Source organism: Ruditapes philippinarum, unplaced genomic scaffold (assembly GCF_026571515.1).
Source record: "Ruditapes philippinarum isolate M1 unplaced genomic scaffold, ASM2657151v2 ctg268_1_1_1_1, whole genome shotgun sequence".
NCBI lineage: Eukaryota > Metazoa > Mollusca > Bivalvia > Venerida > Veneridae > Ruditapes > Ruditapes philippinarum.
Genome location: NW_026859070.1, coordinates 174,584 through 194,920, shown reverse-complemented (window position 1 = coordinate 194,920; position 20,337 = coordinate 174,584). Strand labels below are relative to the sequence as shown.

The 20,337-nt window shown below is 32.5% G+C and overlaps 1 protein-coding gene across 1 annotated transcript; it reads right to left on the bottom strand.

Annotated features, from left to right (window-relative positions):
* Positions 1 to 1,488: 1,488 nt before the first annotated feature.
* On the bottom strand, positions 1,489 to 19,796 carry LOC132755093 (glutathione S-transferase theta-3-like). Its single transcript, XM_060745890.1, has 5 exons — positions 19,664 to 19,796; positions 6,213 to 6,582; positions 5,141 to 5,271; positions 4,160 to 4,279; positions 1,489 to 1,953 (listed from the first exon to the last, which is right to left on the bottom strand). Exons 2-5 carry the CDS (start codon positions 6,390 to 6,392, stop codon positions 1,596 to 1,598), a joined length of 789 nt encoding a protein of 262 aa, XP_060601873.1. The 5' UTR covers positions 6,393 to 6,582; positions 19,664 to 19,796; the 3' UTR covers positions 1,489 to 1,595.
* Between the last annotated feature and the right edge of the window lie 541 nt (positions 19,797 to 20,337).

Sequence of the window (20,337 nt, the reverse complement as noted above, 5' to 3'; positions counted from 1 at the left end):
GTTACCTATTACAGGTAAAGTAAAGTTGATTTTTTTTTCTTAAAAAAATGCCAATTTTTTTTAAAGACCCCTATATTCACATTTGCCCCACCCCCTAGGGGATAATTTTTTAAAACAACATAATCACTTTTGGGGAAATCAAAACATGTTTATTTTATATTTACAATGAGATTATGTAGTAATTATCAAAATTTTCTGACATAAATTTGAGCATAGTATATCTTTATTGATTTAGTTCAGTAACCTTAATAATAGATAGGCTAGTACATATATAAAAATGCAAAACAAATCAAGAAATAATCATGACTAAAGAAGACAGTTCCGTCGTTTATAGAAATAAACGATTCAAGTATGTTTACTTATGAATAAATTAATAAATAAATAATCATGATGCTAAACACACCTGTAATGAGAATGATAAAAGTGACAAACTATGGAATAAAAAAAATTCTTAAAATCTACAAAAGAGAAAATAAATGTGTCAGTTATTTTGGGTTTGTTTTCAAACACGTGATAAATTCTTAAAAAACCGTGACATTCAGTGGGTACTTCAGTTTCTGCTGCTACAGTGTACACTCCGTGTGCCATTCATTCCGAAACACAGCAGATGTGCGACCCGCTTGAAACACTTCCTATCATCATAACACAAATTCACTGCTACGACAAAGATGAATTCATAACATTTTAATAAACTTTATATTATGGAGGTCACGTTTCCTCTGCTTCATGACTGCATGTTATAAAACCACTGATACATCTTGTATTCGAATCGATGTACATATTTGAGCACTATGTATTCCTCATAAAACATTTATTTATCACTCCTTTGACAAGTATGGCCTACCATTGGCGACATCAAATTAATCGGTACATACACACCCATTTCCATGGTAAGGAATTCAATTAAGTTAAACTATTAAAGAAATTACAAAAACAAAATAAAGTAAAATTGTATCGAAAAAAAATGTAAACATAAAAACTACTATACAGCAAAAAATAAATTATAGTCAAGTTTAAGTTTTCTAGATACATTATTTAAACATTATAAAACAATCTAATTATTAATGCATATTATTTCAAACTCGAAAATTTATTTAAGATTTTTTTTCTTTTCCAATTGTCTATTTCATTTCATTAATGGTCATTAATTTTGTTTCACTTTAATTTCTACTGTCGGTTAAAATTCATAATTTGATAATGATTATTAGCCTATGTGTGATAATGTGATAAGGGAAAAAAAAACTCAGGGTTTTAACCCCGATAGTATTCATATGTTTTGAACTTTTAATCTTAATCCAATAAAATTCATATTTTTTTCAACACAGAACAGTGAAAGGTTAAATAAACACATTTTAATAATGAAAAATTTGTCGTATTTTTTTTTATAAAACGTTCCATTTTTTTCAAAAAAATAATTGGGATATAGACCTCTTAGTAATTTTTAGTTCCCTTTTTAGTTTTTAAGGGAGTATTTAAAACATTTGGTTTGTATGATTGTAACGGTAACCGTTCTTCCTAGTTAAAATGTATAATACGGTGCTCCTGGTTTTTTCACATAAAATCCACAAAGGACGGGAAGTTTGTTCCTTTTCGCTTCATTCAAAGAGTGCACATCTTTCTAGTTCTCTCAAATACATCGAATGTGACATATGAACTGTGTCCCAATGCACTTGGTTCTTAACACGTGACAACCATTTTTCCACGTGCGGCCACATCTTGAATTTCGTGCCTGACCATTCGGCTTGTAATAAAATCGTTGCAACAAAAGAGTCTGCAACAGTAATTCTGTTGCCTGTTAAAAATTGTGATTTTTCAAGATATTTTTTCTCAAGTATTTCAAGTTGACGACTGAGTAATTTTAGTCCGAATTCCACTAGTACTTCATTGGCCGATTCCGACGGAAGTGCGTATTGCTCAAGGAATTGTGGGTAAATATAGGTGTGGCCAACAGCTCTGAAAATAAATGGAAAAAAAATATATCAGTACAATTCATCTTCAATTTGTTAAGTGTTAAAATATGCGTTGAATCATGTAATATCAATAATAAAGAACAGCTTGACTTTAAAATATAATACATAAACATGTAAAGTTACATGTTATTTTATTTAATCATTCACAATTAATTTCTTCCTCTCCATATACGTAAGAAGCAGGAAACCATAAAAGCTGAATCACGGGATATACCTATTGAATAAAGAAAAAAAAATTGTGACGCTAATCCAGTTTCACATGTTGCGATCCATTTCGGATCAAATGATAATAAATGTTCATTGTCAGATTTTTCATTTTTACCTATAGAAATTATAGAAAACAACATGGACCGGTTATGTAAAGAATCTTTTTGGATACATAAATTAAATACCATGATTCCAAATGGACTAAATAATAAAGTATTGTTTGATTTATAATGCGTTACATGAATATTACTGTGTTTGTCTAATATGAAAAAGGCAAAGCCTCAAAGCGAGCTCGATGTACTTTTAACGTTAAATAGTATGAAATAATCGCTCATTTTTATTTCAAATGAAGTGACGAGTGCGTGTGACGTCACACGTACTGTGTTAAATATTGCTCCGCCCCTGTCGTTAAATGAATAACGAGTTTTGAAAACGTTGATAAAACTTTGTTTAATTTTATTTCACTCTATAATTTTTCAAGCGAAATAAAGATTAATATGAAAAAGGCAAAGCCTGAAAGCGAGCTCGATGTACTCTATAATTTTTCAATCGAAATAAAGATTATTAAAAGTGAAATAAATGTAAATTCTAACACGACCAGCATTTTTCCCTATTGAACATAGAGGAACAGAAAGTGTGTGTTATTATGCAACAGATGCACAGTTTGACGTTCTATATTTAGATATGTGACGTAATCATTATACACGTGACGTAACCACTAAAAATCCGACGCGCTGAAAATAAGTACGGAAACAAATCAGGCGCAATTTTGCTTAACTATCAAGTACGGCAACATTTATTTGTTGATGTCGTGTTAGAATCGAAATAATATATCCAAATCAGTGATTTTATCGCTTGATAACATCACTGTTTGTCGTTCGGATGCGCATCATTATATCACTCGGGCTACGCCCTCGTGATATAATTCCTCGCATCCGAACTCCAAACAGTGATGTTATTGAGCGATAAAATCACTGTTTGGGATATATTATTTCTTAAATAAATGTAAAACTTAAAACGTTTGCGACATTAAAATAGCGTACTTGATTTGATTGTTTTGCACGTGCTGTTTGGCGCTACATTGTGACGTCACGTAAACAATACTTTAAACGTCTGTACAGCGTTAACGACTGAATAAAAGATATTGGTGTTCGGATTCATTTTCTTAGTTAGACCATTTTCTTTCATTCTAGATAGTTTTCACAACAAATTTCGACAAAAAAATGTTTTTATTTATCAGATTTTTCAAACAAAATGGCGCTTTCAATTTTCATTTTACATTTTCCGTTTTAAAACTGTCATTCGATATTTTATACACAGCTTCCGTTATTCTGGTTCCCTGTCCAATTATGGTTCCCATAGACGTGCGCGGGTGACCAGTCTACACATCCGTTTTCAGTCAGAATTCCTCAGTTTTTATCGTTATCTTTAAATTCGAAAAGTTGCGATGTGTCCAATTCGGTACTTCGGACGAAAGTTTTCAAAACCATCACTTAGCAGGTACTCGCGTTTCCGTAAAGCTCGCTTTGCGAGCAGGCCCTTCGGGCCAGCTCGTCGAGCTCGCTTTTATCTTATTTTTATTAACACTGTCTAATAGACATCTGTATCACTGTTGATCCATTTTAATTCATGTACCAGCTTTATTTATAGCATAAATATTTGTTTCTACATGTTATCATAGTTTTGCCGCTAAACGCCATAACGTTTTTTCGCGCGTTTAACGCGTGTTCCGTTATGACGTCGCTTCCGGTAATTTTATTATGTTTTGCACTGATGAAGGCATATAGCCGAAACGTTAAATTTAATTACTAAATGTTCGTGTTTGTGTGGCTTGTCTGATTATTGAATAAAGCAGAATTCGCGTGACATATCTTTATATAGATGACTGCGTTTGTGTTTAATTATCAGCGACATTTGCCCGCGTTTTTCTTATATCAGAGTATTTGAACACAGTTGTTAATGTGGTGTCGTTTAATACTAACCTGTGAAGTTCTGAGTTTGCCCAGCTAATGAGAGACTCGGTAAGAAGCCTGTTTTGTAACGTTATTCCATAGCCAGCAAAGTCTGTGTAATTTGTTGCAAGGTATGTTAGAATGGCGGGTCTGAAAAAGACGAAACACAGTCATGAAACTGAAATATGTGAGAGGAAATTTCTCCGTGATAAGCCTTTATTGTTAAATGAGAATTATTGTTTTTGGTAATGAGTTTATAGTATAGTCACCATGAATGTAGCTGACAGCAATCTTAATGACAATTATAACATTGAAGATTACGATGAAGACAAAGTAAGTGACAAAGAAGACATAGGAGATCAGGCTATAGACACAGAAGATGGCGATGGTACATTGGAGTGATGATAAGGACTTGAGAAATGATGCCGATTGCACAAAGGGTGACGATGATCAATGATATTAGAGGTGACCATTATAAATTAGAGGTGACGCGATGATGACACTGGATGTGACGAATATAACATACGGGGTCAGGATGATGACAAGAGGTGACGATGATGTCATAGAAGGTAAGACCCATAAAACAAGAGGTAACGATGAAAACATGTGAAGTGACAGGGAAGGTGACTTTGAAGACATAGAGGACGACACTGACATACTGACATAAGCAAACATATTGTGACGGAGACAACAAAGAAGGTTAGAAAATGGTAAGCAACAGACGTGATGAAAGGAACAAACATGATAAATTTGACGACAGAAACAATTCAGAAAATGACCCAAACGATATAAAATGACGGTGACATGATGAATAAAGACGGCGATGATGTTGATGGTGATGTAAGCGAACATGGTGATGATATCCAGGATGATGACGATAGTGATGAAAATAACAATTTTTCTCCATCTTGAAGGTAAACGAACAGAACACAAGATACGAGTAGAAAATTACTGGATATAAACTTAAAGGTATACTTACATAAAAATGAAAATAGAAAACAGATAACTTACGCTTCAAAAATAAGAAAGTCGCCGTCTATTAGAATAGGCACTTCTCTGTGTGGGTGTTTGCGTATAGACTCAGGCAGGTTAGCTTCTCCTTTCGAGAAATCCACGTCTATTAATATATGTGGGATGTTATGCTAGAAATAAAAAGAATTGCTTCTTATGACAAAAGTATTCTGAAAATATATATTCTATAAATAGACAAGAATAATCTAAAAGTAAACTCTGGTAGTCTATAAATAGAGGAAAAAACAAGGAAAGACTCGTGCAAAAGAGAAAAGAAAATGTATAAAAAGAAAAAAGAAGCAACAAAGAAGTAACTCAATTTTATCATGAAATATACTTAAATAAAAGTGTCTCATTGAAAACAAATATCTGGTTTACTTTTGCTTGCTCTTTTTTAAAAAAATGGTTGTCATGAATAAAGCCAGATCTGATCGATAACCTCAATCGCACTTTCATTATTTTTTTCTTATTATAATAAAAAGTATATTAGTAAAACGCACGAGAGGCACGTACGTAGATCTCATTAAATAACCATGAGATTGTATTAGTTAATGTGAAATATGCAAAATAGAATGGTAGTCTAAAATGGTTGGACGAGCTATAGCATGATGGTTGACATGTTGTCACCTTAGAGCAGTGACGGATTAACTCCCTTTAAGTTTAAGTACGAGTTCATCTGTTACTGCACAAAGCCTTTGTGGCATTAAGGTGGCGACATATGATTTCAATACAGGTTTCGTAGGTTCGAGTCCCTTCCGTGGACATGCTCGTAAGAATTCGGAAATGGATTTTTCCAAGTTTTAATCGTTTATTTTAATATACTGTCAACAGTTCTCGGCTTCATGGATAAGACCATGTTTACTTATATGACACTGGTACTAATCATTCCAATTAGTTTTCAAGTACGGTTTATTTTTAAGTAAACTTTAACATTTGTTTCATAATTGAGCAAAAAATATATCGAACAAAAAATAGATTTATTTTTTCTACATATTTACATACCAGAAATATAATAATATTCCTTAACTTATAAGGAAAAAAGAACAATATTTAATAAAATGTTTAGTAATACCTGTAATGCGTAAAACCAAATTATCCGACAAGCTGGGTTTATCCGAATAAGGTACAGTTCCACAGGTCGCCGGTGAACTCCGTTTAACCCGTTCATCTTCCCGGAAAACACTGCCGTCGAATGACGGCGAAACTTTCCATGATATTTCGCCTCGCTTTCAATGCCTTCCTCCTCTGACATAATTTATGTTTGTTTTTAGCACCTCTCCGGTGTCAAAGTAAATATTACTTATGCCTTTTTTAAGTATTTTTCGCACCCTTTTGACATAAGTTAAACTAATCTCCCTTCAAAGGAAAAAAAAATGGTTTCAAGTTTCCGCTTGAAATAAAACTGTCCCTTTAAACCTGTACGTTTGTTAATCCTTTGAAGGCTGAAATAAAAGAAAAATATTTCAAATTTGTGATATTTTCTTTAATTTAAAAGTGGATTAACGAAACAGTTAAAGTTGTGCGTGTTGCTAACCACTTATTTATTACCAAGTCACAAAGATCAATGCATCCTGTAATTAAAAAGTCTTAAAAGTTTGAAATGTAAGGTTTATTTTAACCTCTCTATATTGAAACGCGCACAAAGCCAAAATAAATTAATTTTGTTTATGTATTGGAAAATCAATTTACACCAGCTTAAAAGAAGGTTCTTTCGTTGCACTGTTGGAGACATAAAACATTAAAAAGGGAAGAAAAAAGAAAGATTTATTGTCACAAAATGTACCCCCACATCAATAATAAAACTCTATTAACCCAACAAAGTTTTATTTTTATTGTAAATATAGGTCAAATGTGCACGTGTCGCGCCCCCTTTCACCCCCAAAACAGAATGGGCTCAACCCCCTCGGGCAACCCCCTGATGGAACATTTTGATGGGGGCGGCGCCGAAAAATTGGTCACTTTTTTAACAACATTTCTCAAATGAAAAACATTGTTTTTGGGTCTAAATAGGGCATTTTCTTGTGCTTATTTTTCTTCCTTCTTTTATTATCAAGATTTTCAAGTCGCTATTTTCAATTTATTTTGTACACCTCTCTGTATATAAATAATGTTTTCTTGTTGTATTTATGAAATTGTTGTGAATATTAAATGTTGTTGCTTTTTCCTTACTTTTTGGAGCAATAGGTGTCTGGACAAAATATATAGTTTTCTAAATGATAATTTGTTAAGTATTCTGAAATAATAATAAATATTTCAGAATTATGAGTGATAAATTTTATGTAAATATGTTTAATGAAATAAATTCATTTCAATGCAAAAAAATCAACAAAAAAACAAATGTGCCCGTGTTGCACTTTTTTATTATTATTGTATTTTTCTCTTTTTACCACATTTCTAGAAATGTATTTTGATAATGTAAATATGTTTAATGAAATACATTTATTTCAATGCAAAAAAAAAAAATAAACAAAAAAACAAATGTGCACTTTTTATTTCCCCCCGCCGATGGAATCGGGAGGGGGGTATAGTTTTGGCGTTGTCCGTCCGTCCGTCCATCCGTCCATCCGTCCAACCGAATTTCGTTTCCGGAGTAGTTCTCTGCAACTACTGGCTGGAATTCAACGAAACTTTATGGGAATCGTCAATATCAAGAGGAGATGCGCATATCGTCGGCTTGATCCGGTCCGACCCTTTAACTCAGAGTTATGGCTGGAATTCAACGAAACTTTATGGGAATCATCAATATCAAGAGGAGATGCGCATATCGTCGGCTTGTTCCGGTCAGACACTTTAACTCAGAGTTATAGCCCTTGATTAGTTATGTAGTATGCATATTGAGTAAAAAATCGTTTCCGCACTACTTCTCTGCAACTACTGGCTTGAATTCAACGAAACTTTATGGGAATCATCAATACCAAGATGAGATACGCATATCGTCGGCTTGTTCCGGTCAGACACTTTAACACAGAGTAATGGCCCTTGATTAGTTATGGAATATGCATATGGAGTAAAAATCGTTTCCGGTGTAGTCCTCTGCAACTACTGGCTGGAATTCAACGAAACTTTATGGGAACCTTCAATACCAAGAGGAGATGCGCATATCGTCGGCTTGTTCCGCTCAGAGTTATGGCCATTGCTTAGTTATGCAGTATCCATATAGAAAAATATTTGTTTCCTCGCTACTTCTCTGCAACTACTGGCTGGAATTCAATGAAACTTTATGGGATACTAAGAGGAGATATGCATATAGTCGCCTTGTTCCAGTCAGATACTTATAACTCAGATTTATGGCTCTTGATTAGTTATGTAGTATGCATACAACTCATGGGCATTTCCAGATTTTACTATTTAACACAAAGTTATGGCTCTGTTATTGTCCTGAATATTTATCAAGTTCAAAGAATATTTCTGTTTATGTCATGATTAATATATAAATAAAGCCTTATGTTTTCGGTTGTTGTGTTAATAATAAACAGTACTCGGCGGGGGATATAAATTCAACATATTTGCTTGTTATTATTGTATTTTCCCATTTTACATCATTTCTAGAAATGCATTTTGATAATATATTGTACCATATCCGTTTTTAACTATTCGGCTTTTTCCGTCCATCTTCGGGTTGCGAATTATTGTCGATGTGTTTCCATTAATACCATATAGTACATAATAGAACAAAAAATCTACACGCGGTCTTTTTATGAATGATATAAAAGATTTTTTTCGACAATCGTATGCAATTTTTAATAATAATTTGCTATTTCATTCAAAATATCTAAATTTGTAGCTTTAACAAAGGGGAAAAAAATTACCTTCCATACAAACATATAATTGGTATAAGTATTCAAAAGTAAAGCTAGTTATAAAGTTTATAAAAAGACAAACTAACGTGCCAATATATTATTTTTTTTTAATTTATGTATGAAAAGTTAGGACTAATGCCAGACTTTTCAATAAAATTTCGCAGTTTGTGAATGTCGGTCAACTTCCTTTAAAAATGAGTGAGTGAGTGAGTGAGTGAGTGAGTGAGTGAGTGAGTGAGTGAGTGAGTGAGTGAGTGAGTGAGTGAGTGAGTGAGTGAGTGCGTGATTGCGTGAGTGAGTGAGTGATTGATTGATTGAGTGAGTGATTGAGTGAGTGAGTGAGTGAGATGAGTGAGTGAGTGAGTGAGTGAGTGAGTGAGTGAGTGAGTGAGTGAGTGAGTGAGTGAGTGAGTGAGTGAGTGAGTGAGTGAGTGAGTGAGTGAGTGAGTGAGTGAGTGAGTGAGTGAGTGAGTGAGTGAGTGAGTGAGTGAGTGAGTGAGTGAGTGAGTGAGTGAGTGAGTGAGTGAGTGAGTGAGTGAGTGAGTGAGTGAGTGAGTGAGTGAGTGAGTGAGTGAGTGAGTGAGTGACTGAGTGAGTGACTGAGTGAGTGACTGAGTGAGATGTCATATATCTTCAACTGAATAGAACTGAAAAATATACCTTTATTAGGTTGGAGGGCGAAAGCGAGGGAGATAGCGCGGGAAGGACTGAGGAAGCGAGGTTGGAAGGAAGGATAGAGCAAGGGAATTAGAAAGGGAAAAGGGATCGATGGAAAGAGGGGTAGCGAAGAGAGATAGAAAATGTAACCGGGGTTGATGTAAGATATTATATATTTTTTGAAATTTATATTAAGTTTAAAGAAAATGAAAATTATACCTTTATGATAGTCCACGTGTCATTTTGATTTAAAGTACACACATTCTTACGTTAACACCGTTTATAAAATACAAATATGATATTTTCATTGACAATGTTTAATATTTATATCAAGTGTCTAGGGTAAATAATCAGATATAGAAATATTTGTACAACAAACAGCCAAAATAGTATGGACACCGCTACCGTTTGTACAGGATTGTTAGTATTTAACATAGTTTTGTAACAATGTAACAATAGGGTAGAGAAAGTCAGTTATTATATCCAATTTGTAGAGCTAACCTATTTTAAGTACATAACTACTTAAAATATTAAAGCCGCTCAAGAACAGCTTTTTTACACGTTTATTCAAGCTTTAAGAATCTATTTTAAGTTTCAAACAGCCAAAAAAGGAGCGCCTTTGTATGGAAGCCTTTGAGGGTCACTTTTGAGTTTCGACTTATAGATTTATTTTACTATTTTCTTATGACTTTTGATTTGTGACTTTTGATTTGTGACTTTTGATTTTTGACTTATGGATTTTGTTATTGTCCCACGTGCTTCCCTCATAATTTCCAAGGAAAATATGGCAGAATATGCCAACGATTCAGACGAGGTAAGTTCATTTACCTAAATTTCCTGGAGACTTATTTAAAAAACAAAATATGTGGGCTCATATGCAAGAACAGAATGTTATTCTTATATAAGCCTTTTTAATTGATTAGGAAAAGAAAATACTTTGCTTGCATTGCATTGCATTGGGTATCCATTTTTTATTTTGATTTCCGTAACAGGCATATATAATCTCAAATTGACATACAGCGTATGAATCAAACGCTTTATTTTTTTATATGGGTTCCAAATCCAAAAAAGTCTTGCATTGTTGTTTGCTGCAGTTTCAATCGATTTTCACCCGTAGTTCATTCTTCGTCCATTTTATATTGAATATAGACCAAATTATAGGACTTATTTTGACAAAGAAATTTACAGTTAAGAAGTTTCATGAAAAATGGTATTTCAAAATCAATAAATCATACAGCTTTGTAACTTCACACACTTGTTTAGAACACGCTCTCAGTTAGAAATCTCTGAATTTCATTGTTATCAAATTATGCCTCGTTTTCGACTTTGAATTTATGGTTTAGAATTTTCATGAAAAAATAGTTTCTCAAAAACTATTTTAGCGATTCCTTTGAAACTAAAAACACATATTAAGTGCTGACATCTAAGGTCAATGACCAAGTTTCGTATGAGTGGCTCACAATTTGACATACTTATGTCCATTTTTAAAGCTAAAATGTTTTGTCAGAAGGTTTATGAAATATGGTCCCATAAACCAGTTATGATATAATATTGAAACTTCATACACTAGTTCAGTTTCAATAACTTAGGACACCTACCAAGTACAAAGTACATGTTATTTGTATTAAAACTTTTGTATACAGTTATGTATTAAGGGATTTTTTGTATTTCATTGTGTATATATACGTATTTCATTTCAATTGAGATAACACATACTTTTAATGTTTTCAATTATAATTCTAGTAAAGCTACCTGTAGGAATTATGGACGTCCTGTCGAATGGTTTCATCTACAAAGCAGTTGCAAGAGCATCAGCAATACATATTTGTCAAGTTTTAGGAGCCAGTTTAGAAGACTAAGAGGTTTCATTGCAAAAGAGCGTTCGTTCCGAGTGGAAAGTAGTACAGTTTAGCAAATGCAAAATGTTCAAACACTGGTGATTTGGTTTTATGCGTTATTGTCTATGGAAATATTCAGACATTGTCGGAATACGAGTGTTACTTTTTCACACTTGTTTCAGACGCTCGATAATTTTCAAGTTTCAACCCCACCACTTATTGTGGACGCTTTATTGGAAACACGCAATGTCACGTCCCGCCACGTTTATTTTATTCTGTCCATATCTCCAATATGGTATAAGACTTGTATCGATAGACAGGTCATGGTAAGACAGAGAAAAGTGTGAAAAATCATGATTTCATAATTCTGGCTTTCATAATTTTCAGTATTTCGCCATTGTGAATTTTAAAACTTATATGATTGAAAGGTACCGAAATCAAAACTTTGTATGTTCATATAGCTTGGCGAGGCAGAAAGAAACATACTTCTTGCTATCATAGCTATCATACAGTTTAGAAACTCCCCTTTCTTGTTGTTTTTTTTTTTTTTTTTTTTTTCATACTTAAATTTTGTTAAACTCATAATTATCACAAAAACTGTTGAAGGCATCAACTTATATTTACTGGCAGATATGTCTCGGCGAGACAGAGTGTATTGTGTTGTTAACAAAACTTTTGATTATAACATTTAATCGTTCTCCTAAGTTAAACATTCCCTTTTTCGACATGCTGTGGGTTGAGGGTATGCTCATTACGAAATACTATGAGATTTCTATCACATTTAAAGTCGGCCATCTTCGAAAAAAAACTTGTGGACGTTATTTAATATATACATTATACAATGTATACAGTTTCTTAAAGTTAACTAGGACATTTTTAGCTAGAGACTATGTTTGTTTTTCTTTTTCTCTCTTTTGAACATTTAGAAATGAAGAAATAACGCTCTGACAATTATTTTAAAAATCCTGACTTAAATAATAATACAGACACTCTAGCGTTGCTAGTTTACCTAATTTATCTTATGATTTCAAAAGCTTCGTTAGAACACTCATGATTTCTTAGTTTTTCATCAGTAACGTATCAACAATGTGTTGTTTTGTAGAAATATTGCATGTATATATGTCTTCTGTGACGTAAATACTTGAAGTTTTTGTTGATGGCAGTGTTTATTTTTAGCTGTTCCTTTTAAGTAAGGCATACATGTATGTGCTATTTTAGAAACAAAATGCTAACCTCTGTATTTCTTATCTCTTTTTTTAAAATTAAATATAATGAAGCTCAAATGCAGTTTGTTTTTGCATATCTAATACATTTGTTTTCTTTTAAAACAACAATTTTGTTAAACAAAATAAAGCACGTTTGTAGAATAAACAATGTTTGTTGCTATATGTTTAAACGCATTTATTCCAAAAAATTATTGATAGCTCTGCCAACCTGTCACGGTCTAGACCGTGAGACAAAAACCTTTGGTAGTGTGGTCTCTCGGTAGAGGTATATGTAGGTAGTCTGTTGAGGGAGTTGGCTGGTTCCACACAGTTTACGTCTATAGTGATTGGTATTCTATTTCTACTTTGCTCATCTCAACCTCTTACTTATAATTTAAATGGAACACTATCTCTACATAGATTAAAAAATCTCTGTAACATTTATATACTGTTTATTCCGGTGGTAAATTACAAGTTTATTTTGATTATAACAAAGTTACAATAACAAAATAATAAATAGTCAACAAATGAGGATTCTAATGCAAAAATGAGGCTGGTGGCTAAATGTACTTGTAAACATTATATGATTTCAACACCACTCTCGGCCAATGTGCTCCCTTGCGTTTGGTAATTGTATCTAAAATTTGCTTATTTTGCATTAATCTAAATTCAAGTAAAACTAATGTTTATACCAATTAAGGCAAAGAGTAACAGCAAATGGCAAAAGTTATAAGTCAAAAGTCAAAAGATTAAAGTCATAAGTAAAAAGTAATAAATTATAAGTGAAAAGTCACAAGGCAAAACCTAAAAAACGAGAAAATAAGTCAGCATTTATAACAAAGATCAATTATCATTTTTGAAATAACAATCATATATATTCCTTTTAAATACCATAATACATCCTATAAAGTATGGCTGCTATTTGTTGCGAATGAATAAGACGTTTGAATCTAATTACACATACTTGAAATTACACGTATAACTTATGTCACGGTACGAATCTATTCAGTAGATGATGTGCAATCTCGGTCGGGACAGAACTAGCCCTGTAAGGGGGTCCGGGTTCGAATCCCGGTATGGCTGCATATCTTTTCCCCCCTGTGACATTTGGCATAGTAGAAAGTGTCCTGCCAGTCACGCGGGAAACCGAGGTTCTATTCCTAGTCGGACAGCCTTTTTGTAACCAGGGCTTGATAGAAGAGATACAACCAGAAGTCGATTCATATAGTGCAATTAATCTCGTAATACGTATGCCAAAAACAAAAAGAAATACTGCATGCATTTTACGTAAAAAATTCACAAAATTGCACATACATATATTGTGATGTAAAATCTTTAAAAATTAATATTTACAGGCTGCTGAGTTGGAAATCTTTAAAATGACCATTGACTTGTACAATAAATTTGAATAGATTTGATTTTTTAAATAACTTTAGGAAGATTCCCACTACACGTATGCTTTTCGTGAAAAAGTACATGCAAAGACTGTTTAAGAAATGACCCATTAAGGTATGACCATTTTAATGCACTACCTCCATTTCAAGAGTATTTACAATAGTTTCTTGAAATCAGATGGTTGTGGGTTCGAATCCCATAGGAGCCAACTTTTTTTTTTTCTTCATTTTTTTCTTCAGTATTTTTGTATATTTCTAGCTATATTTAGATGGAAAAATATGCTCGTTTTCTTTTATTATCATTTTTACAGATATTCATTGCCTAATAAATGCTCAATCTAAGAGCAAATACGACATAAAATATTTTCAATGCTTTTATATTACAAACTAGCCGGTAAAAGCTTTCCATATTTCACAGAATAAATCAGAACACTTCTAGAAAGATTTTAGCAAACTTTGATACAAGCCCTTTGGCTTAATGTAATTTCAGTGATTTTTTAAATTTAGAGTGATATGATAGAAAATGTTCAAATGGGTGGGGTAAAGAAACATTTACATGCATATTTCTATAGTGTCGAGAATAGTCATGCATTTAACATGCATAGTTCATTACTAGAATGTTATTATTTTCATCTAAACAAACAACACTTGCAAAACGTGATTATATATTAGATATATAGATATAATATATAATATAGATATATTATCAAAACATGATAATGATTAGATGTAAACGGATATTTTTTTTAGACTTTCAATACATGTATTTCTTTTAAAAAGCCTTATTAATGTATATGATCTGACTCATAATAATGCCTACAACTCCAAATCCGTACGATAAATTTTGCTTAAATTTTGCATACAAGTGTCCTTTAGGTATACCACTCAACAATGTTGTCAATTTTACAATGCTTTATAATGCAAATTAGAGTGCTTATAAGTTAAATGATAATTTACAAATATATTGTAATTTGCTAAATATTTACAAACCAATATCTTAAAACAACCATATAATGAAGTGAAATGGTAGACTATCGTCTTTATGATTTTATAACATCATTTTTGAAACTTAACCTATTGTAACCTAGTATATATCAATAACACGAAACAAAATCAGTATTAGTCGTTTCAAAGCGTATTTATATTAAATATATTCTCAAAATTAAATCGTTCAACTCGGTACACAGTTGTAGTGCTAAATCAGGGTCCAATGGCATCAATAGATTTGGCTTCAGAAGGGGTGCTAATTCTACGAATTTCTCACATTGTCTTTTTGGGTGTGAACACATATGTTCTTTGCAAATATATACGTCTCTCAAGTTAACTGCATTGCCGAAGTCGTGAGTTTCATACAGACCTGGTAAAAAACATTGTGTCAGGTTTACCACAAATAGCAGAAGAACTGGTTTGCTGCCTTATTTCATGTGCAATCAGGTCTAACTCGGTTTGTATGAGGTCCATGAAGCACAATTTTTAGTTCTCACATTGTATCGGGTCCAAATCATTAAATACACATGTATCGCGTAAGTCTTGGAAAAAAATTAATCCACCATTGGATCCATTTTGTCGTAATGTACACCACCACTTCTCAATGCGTTGGTTAGATGTGCTTTTTCCAGCTACAATGCTTCGAGTACCAGCAATCGGATCTGTAGAATCCAGTAGTTGTGTCTGAAATAAGAGTTTATCTTTTATCTAAATCTTTATACATTCATAGTATATAAAATGGGTAAATCTCTTAGCTCCGTCTTTTAAAGATTGATAGGTGCGAAAAAATATAGCATTTAAAATGCTAGTAGGATATTTTGTTCTAACTGGTCCTATATCTATGTTTACTCTTAAGTGTTCTTTTCTCATTTGTTAAAATATACAACAAAATTAGACATTGATGCTAAATGCATATGGTGCTCGAGCACAATTATAAGTTAACTTTGTACTTGTGTGTATGAACATAGCACTTGCCGTTCTTTATGAAATTGGTCAACACTATCTAAGTACTTTAGAGAAACACTGAGTCTGTGTTAGCTCAATAAAATGCTGAATTGCGATACATGTTTAATACTGTGCACCATGCCATTTTTAGACCCTGTCTACTTGTAAAACTCTGTTTGTTACTTATGGACAGATTTTGTGATGAGGACAACAATGTATAAGCACTATTATAATGAATATATTTAGAACACAGCAGATTGCACAAAACAAACAGTTACACTTGTGGAATTAAAGTCTGTGATATATTACCACTATGGGAGTATACCAAATAACATTAAATTCCCTCCTTAACCATGACAAATCGCAATGAAATTATTTAAAACGTTTAAAAACATACCTGAAACCAAAGTTGCTGCTTTCAAAAGCACGTGTAAAATGAGTTAGCCAAAAGTCATAAGACGTAAGTCACAAATCAAAAGTCAAAAGTCGAAAGTCAAAAGTAAAACATCCGTAAGTCGAAACTCAAAAGTGACCCTCCAAGGCTTCCATACCTTTGCCTTGATTGAAAAATATATATATAGTGAAAATTATCTCACTCTTTTTATTGTTATGGAAAAAAATCCAGATCAATCTTATAGGCAATTTTCTCTCTTTGTTCGGAGGAAAGATAAATGAAAAATAATATCAATAAACCGTTGGTACAACAGTGTCACCCGCGCTGTTACGTTATATCCAAATAATTTATAATTCTAATTTTTCTTTTTGGTACTTGGTAATCTAGCTAAATAACGTTTGCCGGTACGTTACAGATTTACCTGTAGGGAATTAGTCCGAAGTACACCTAAGTAAGAACAAAAAACTATTGCGTGATATTTCTCATTTTCTATAATTATTTTACCGTTTAAGGTGGAAAAAACTTGAATGGTGTGTTTGAAAATTATCAATTTTTCTTTAATATCTATCTTAAATATCTATCTCAAATTTTAAATAAATTGTCTATACTGAAAATCTACAAATTAAAATATTCGTAGTGGCATCTGCCATAATAAATAAAGATATTTTCTGCGTAATCTTGTGTGTTTACTTTATTTATTTTTTGCTCGGAATTATTCATAATATGTTAGGCCTATTTAATCATTTTCTTTTAAAGAAATAATTGTTTTATGTTCGACCTTCTCCGGTCTTCAACGGTCACCAGTTACCAAAGACCGTCTTCTATATTGATCGTTAATTCAATTGTCAACTATATTGCTGATACAAACGTTTATTTACCCCCCCCCCAACCCCCCAAATAATGTTGAAAATAGTTAAATGAAATATCTTTATATCATAAAAATGTTCACCGCAGGAAACCATTTACTTGTATCCCTTTTGGTAGTATGGTTTACACTTGGTTAGAAAAAATGCACGAGGCACGAGGCGTTCATGGGTTAACAAAGGGGTTTTAAATCAGCCGAGGTTTACTACGTGACATACAGAACGCACGGTTCGATTGGTTTAAATATGATATATCTATCAATGATATATTGAATTGTAGATGAAAGTTCTAGCGTTATACATGTATATTTTTATTGTTTCCTGTAACACCCAAGTTACACAGAGCCATCAGTGATTAATCGGTAGTTTTTCTAGCCAAATTATGAACTGAACCGATGACAACGTATTTAACACCGATATCACCTATTGGTCACCTGTTTTCCGACTATGTACTGCTATTGGGGAAAGATAAGTTTCTTCGGTGAAAAATTAACGATTTGGGATTTTAAACATGTTTAAAATTCTCGATCTTTGAAAATATTTTACAAATAACAGAAAGCAACCTATATCACGAGATATGCAAGCTCTTAATCGCCGAAATCGCCGATCGGACAAAGATAACCAAATATGAAATCACCTGCCATATCTGACGGAAAGTGTTTAACCACTAATGACTAGCTATCAAACACCGATTAATCAGCGTTACGCCCGATTTAGCTCCAATTTACAAACGATAAAAACCGATAGTATTTCAGAATTTTTATCACCGACCAAACCCCGTTTGAGTTTGCTTTCTGTCACCGATGGCCGTTTACACAGAAAACCAGAAATAAAATCACGCATGACAACCGATCATATCAGCGAATAATTTAATATTAAATGACCGATTTGGGACCGACCATCTGTGTAACTGGCCCCTTGGGTTCATAATGCACATATCTTTGCCATTGTGGTCAGCAGAAGATATTAAATAGTCGTTTTATACATAGGAACTCGAGGACGGGACCGCAGATTGCGGCGTATATTTTCGATCGTGTAACGGTTTTTAAAAACGTTTCTGCTACATCTAAATATCTTTTAGTATTATCCGAGTGTATGGACTCAAAAAATATATTATGAATTTAACCCAATCTGTCTCTTTTAAAACTGGTCAAATTTTACGGTATTATTTCAATATACCGTAAATTTGACTGATTTTTAAATTAGCAGATTATATTAAATTGAGATTAGATAATTAAAGACCACCCGCTCGCATAATATGAAAAGATATTCAAAGGTCGGACAAACTAAATGTCAAGCCGGTACGGATTCGGATTTATGCGCCGCAATATGCGGTCCTGTTCCAGAGTTCCTATGGTTTTATATATAGGTCGAATTACAAGGTTATTTGAAGCGAAATACATATTCTCGTGCAAATTTTTGATATATTTTCATAACTTTCGAAAATTATATGACAATTTTGTGCATGTATAGAATGCACTGCCGCTGTAACTGTCGGATTTTTTAGTCTTTATCATTGTTATAAACAATAAATAATGGGTAGGGTTGTGGCAGTCGGATTAACCTGTATTCCCGAATAACTATTCTAAAATGGCTGTTTTCCGTCTACATTTTAATTTTTTTGGAGGGCTATATTCACAAGAATTGCGCCAATTGCAAAGTATTGATTGATTGATTTATAATTGATCACACGTGTCGTATGCTTATAATGGACTTACTGTAATTATAGAATCTATATATAGGAATGTTATGTACTATTTAAGGCGTTCCTTAGATATGATAGGTCGGATGGACCCTCATTAACCCTTGAATACGTGTACGATATTATATTGTGTGATGTATTATTGTAATATAATCATGAAATCATCATTAGAAATAGTTAACTTCAATAAATCTATAGAACATTATATGAGTTCCTTATTCCTTGGTTTGAAATATTAATGTAATTGTAAAGGAAAAGAATAATTTATTTTCGGACAAAATGATGGAGAAAATAAAGAAGATGAAGCATGTATGTTAACAGTTTGGAGGAAATGTTGAAATATTGGTTGGGCCACAAGTTTTGCCAACATCAATGTGAAAATACATTACCTTGTATATTATAAGTCTTAAGGTAATAGTTGAAAAATCTGATACATTGATTTGCATTTGAATATGAAAATATAGAGTTGCCGTTCTTGTTTATTAGTCACTTACATTAATAAATGACAAAATGATAAAGTAAATCTATTTTAAAAATACGCGAAAGGACGGGCTTAACGGAATCTTTGAGGGATTGAAGATTATAGATGATGGCATCGGGAAAATATTCAATATATCTTTCTTTCAGTTTATTAAGGAAAAGAACGTCAACTGTGTTTAAAATACTAATTATTTGCCTCTCTTACTTGGTATAAAGACAAATATAAAAACGTTATGTTTAAAATAAGATTTTACATACCTGTGTTGAAAGTTTACCTTATAAGGTTATTCCGCATAAAAGTGTACAATAAGGTCTTTATTTATTTAAAGTTTTAACATGTCCAAAGTTTGAACCATTTTAACCAAACTTTTTTTAAATACAATTTAATTTTTTGTTTATCGTTTCTCCACACTAAACAGCAGAATGTAAATATCCTAAAATATTCGTTTGGTTAACCTAGCTTATATATCGTTGTTTATCAAACAAAATGCCATTGATAGAGAATATACAATTGCCCTCAATTAAGAACGGGCATTGTATTTAAGATTTCTTGATCTATTAAACATAAATCTAATTTAATTCGGTTGACACTTATATTACCCCAAGTTTAATACGATCACGGATTTGGCCCTGCGTGCATAAACGCGATCCGTCCGTTGTACAAGGTAATTTACAAAATATACATAAATTTAAGATTAAATGACAGTGTGGTGCTTTGAATTAATCCTTAATAGTACGTATCTAAACAGTTATATAACTGGAATGACAGTGAAAATATCGAATAATTGATTAATTAATCCTTATTTATTGAAGGTGATATTGTATAAAAAATCAATATAAAGATTTAGTTTAAAGAAAGCGCACTTTGAATATTTCACGTAATGTATATTGTGGTTGAAAACATTGTTATGCTTAACACATGTTGTTGTAAT

Bases quoted from the DNA above. Each gene is read 5' to 3' on its own strand.
- LOC132755093 (XM_060745890.1), bottom strand. From the start codon at position 6,392: ATGTCAGAGGAGGAAGGCATTGAAAGCGAGGCGAAATATCATGGAAAG. The intron at 5,272-6,212 runs GTATTACTAAAC...TTTTATTTCTAG, and splicing joins TTTGGTTTTACGCATTACAG to CATAACATCCCACATATATT. The intron at 4,280-5,140 runs GTAAGTTATCTG...CGTCTTTTTCAG, and splicing joins GACTTTCTTATTTTTGAAGC to ACCCGCCATTCTAACATACC.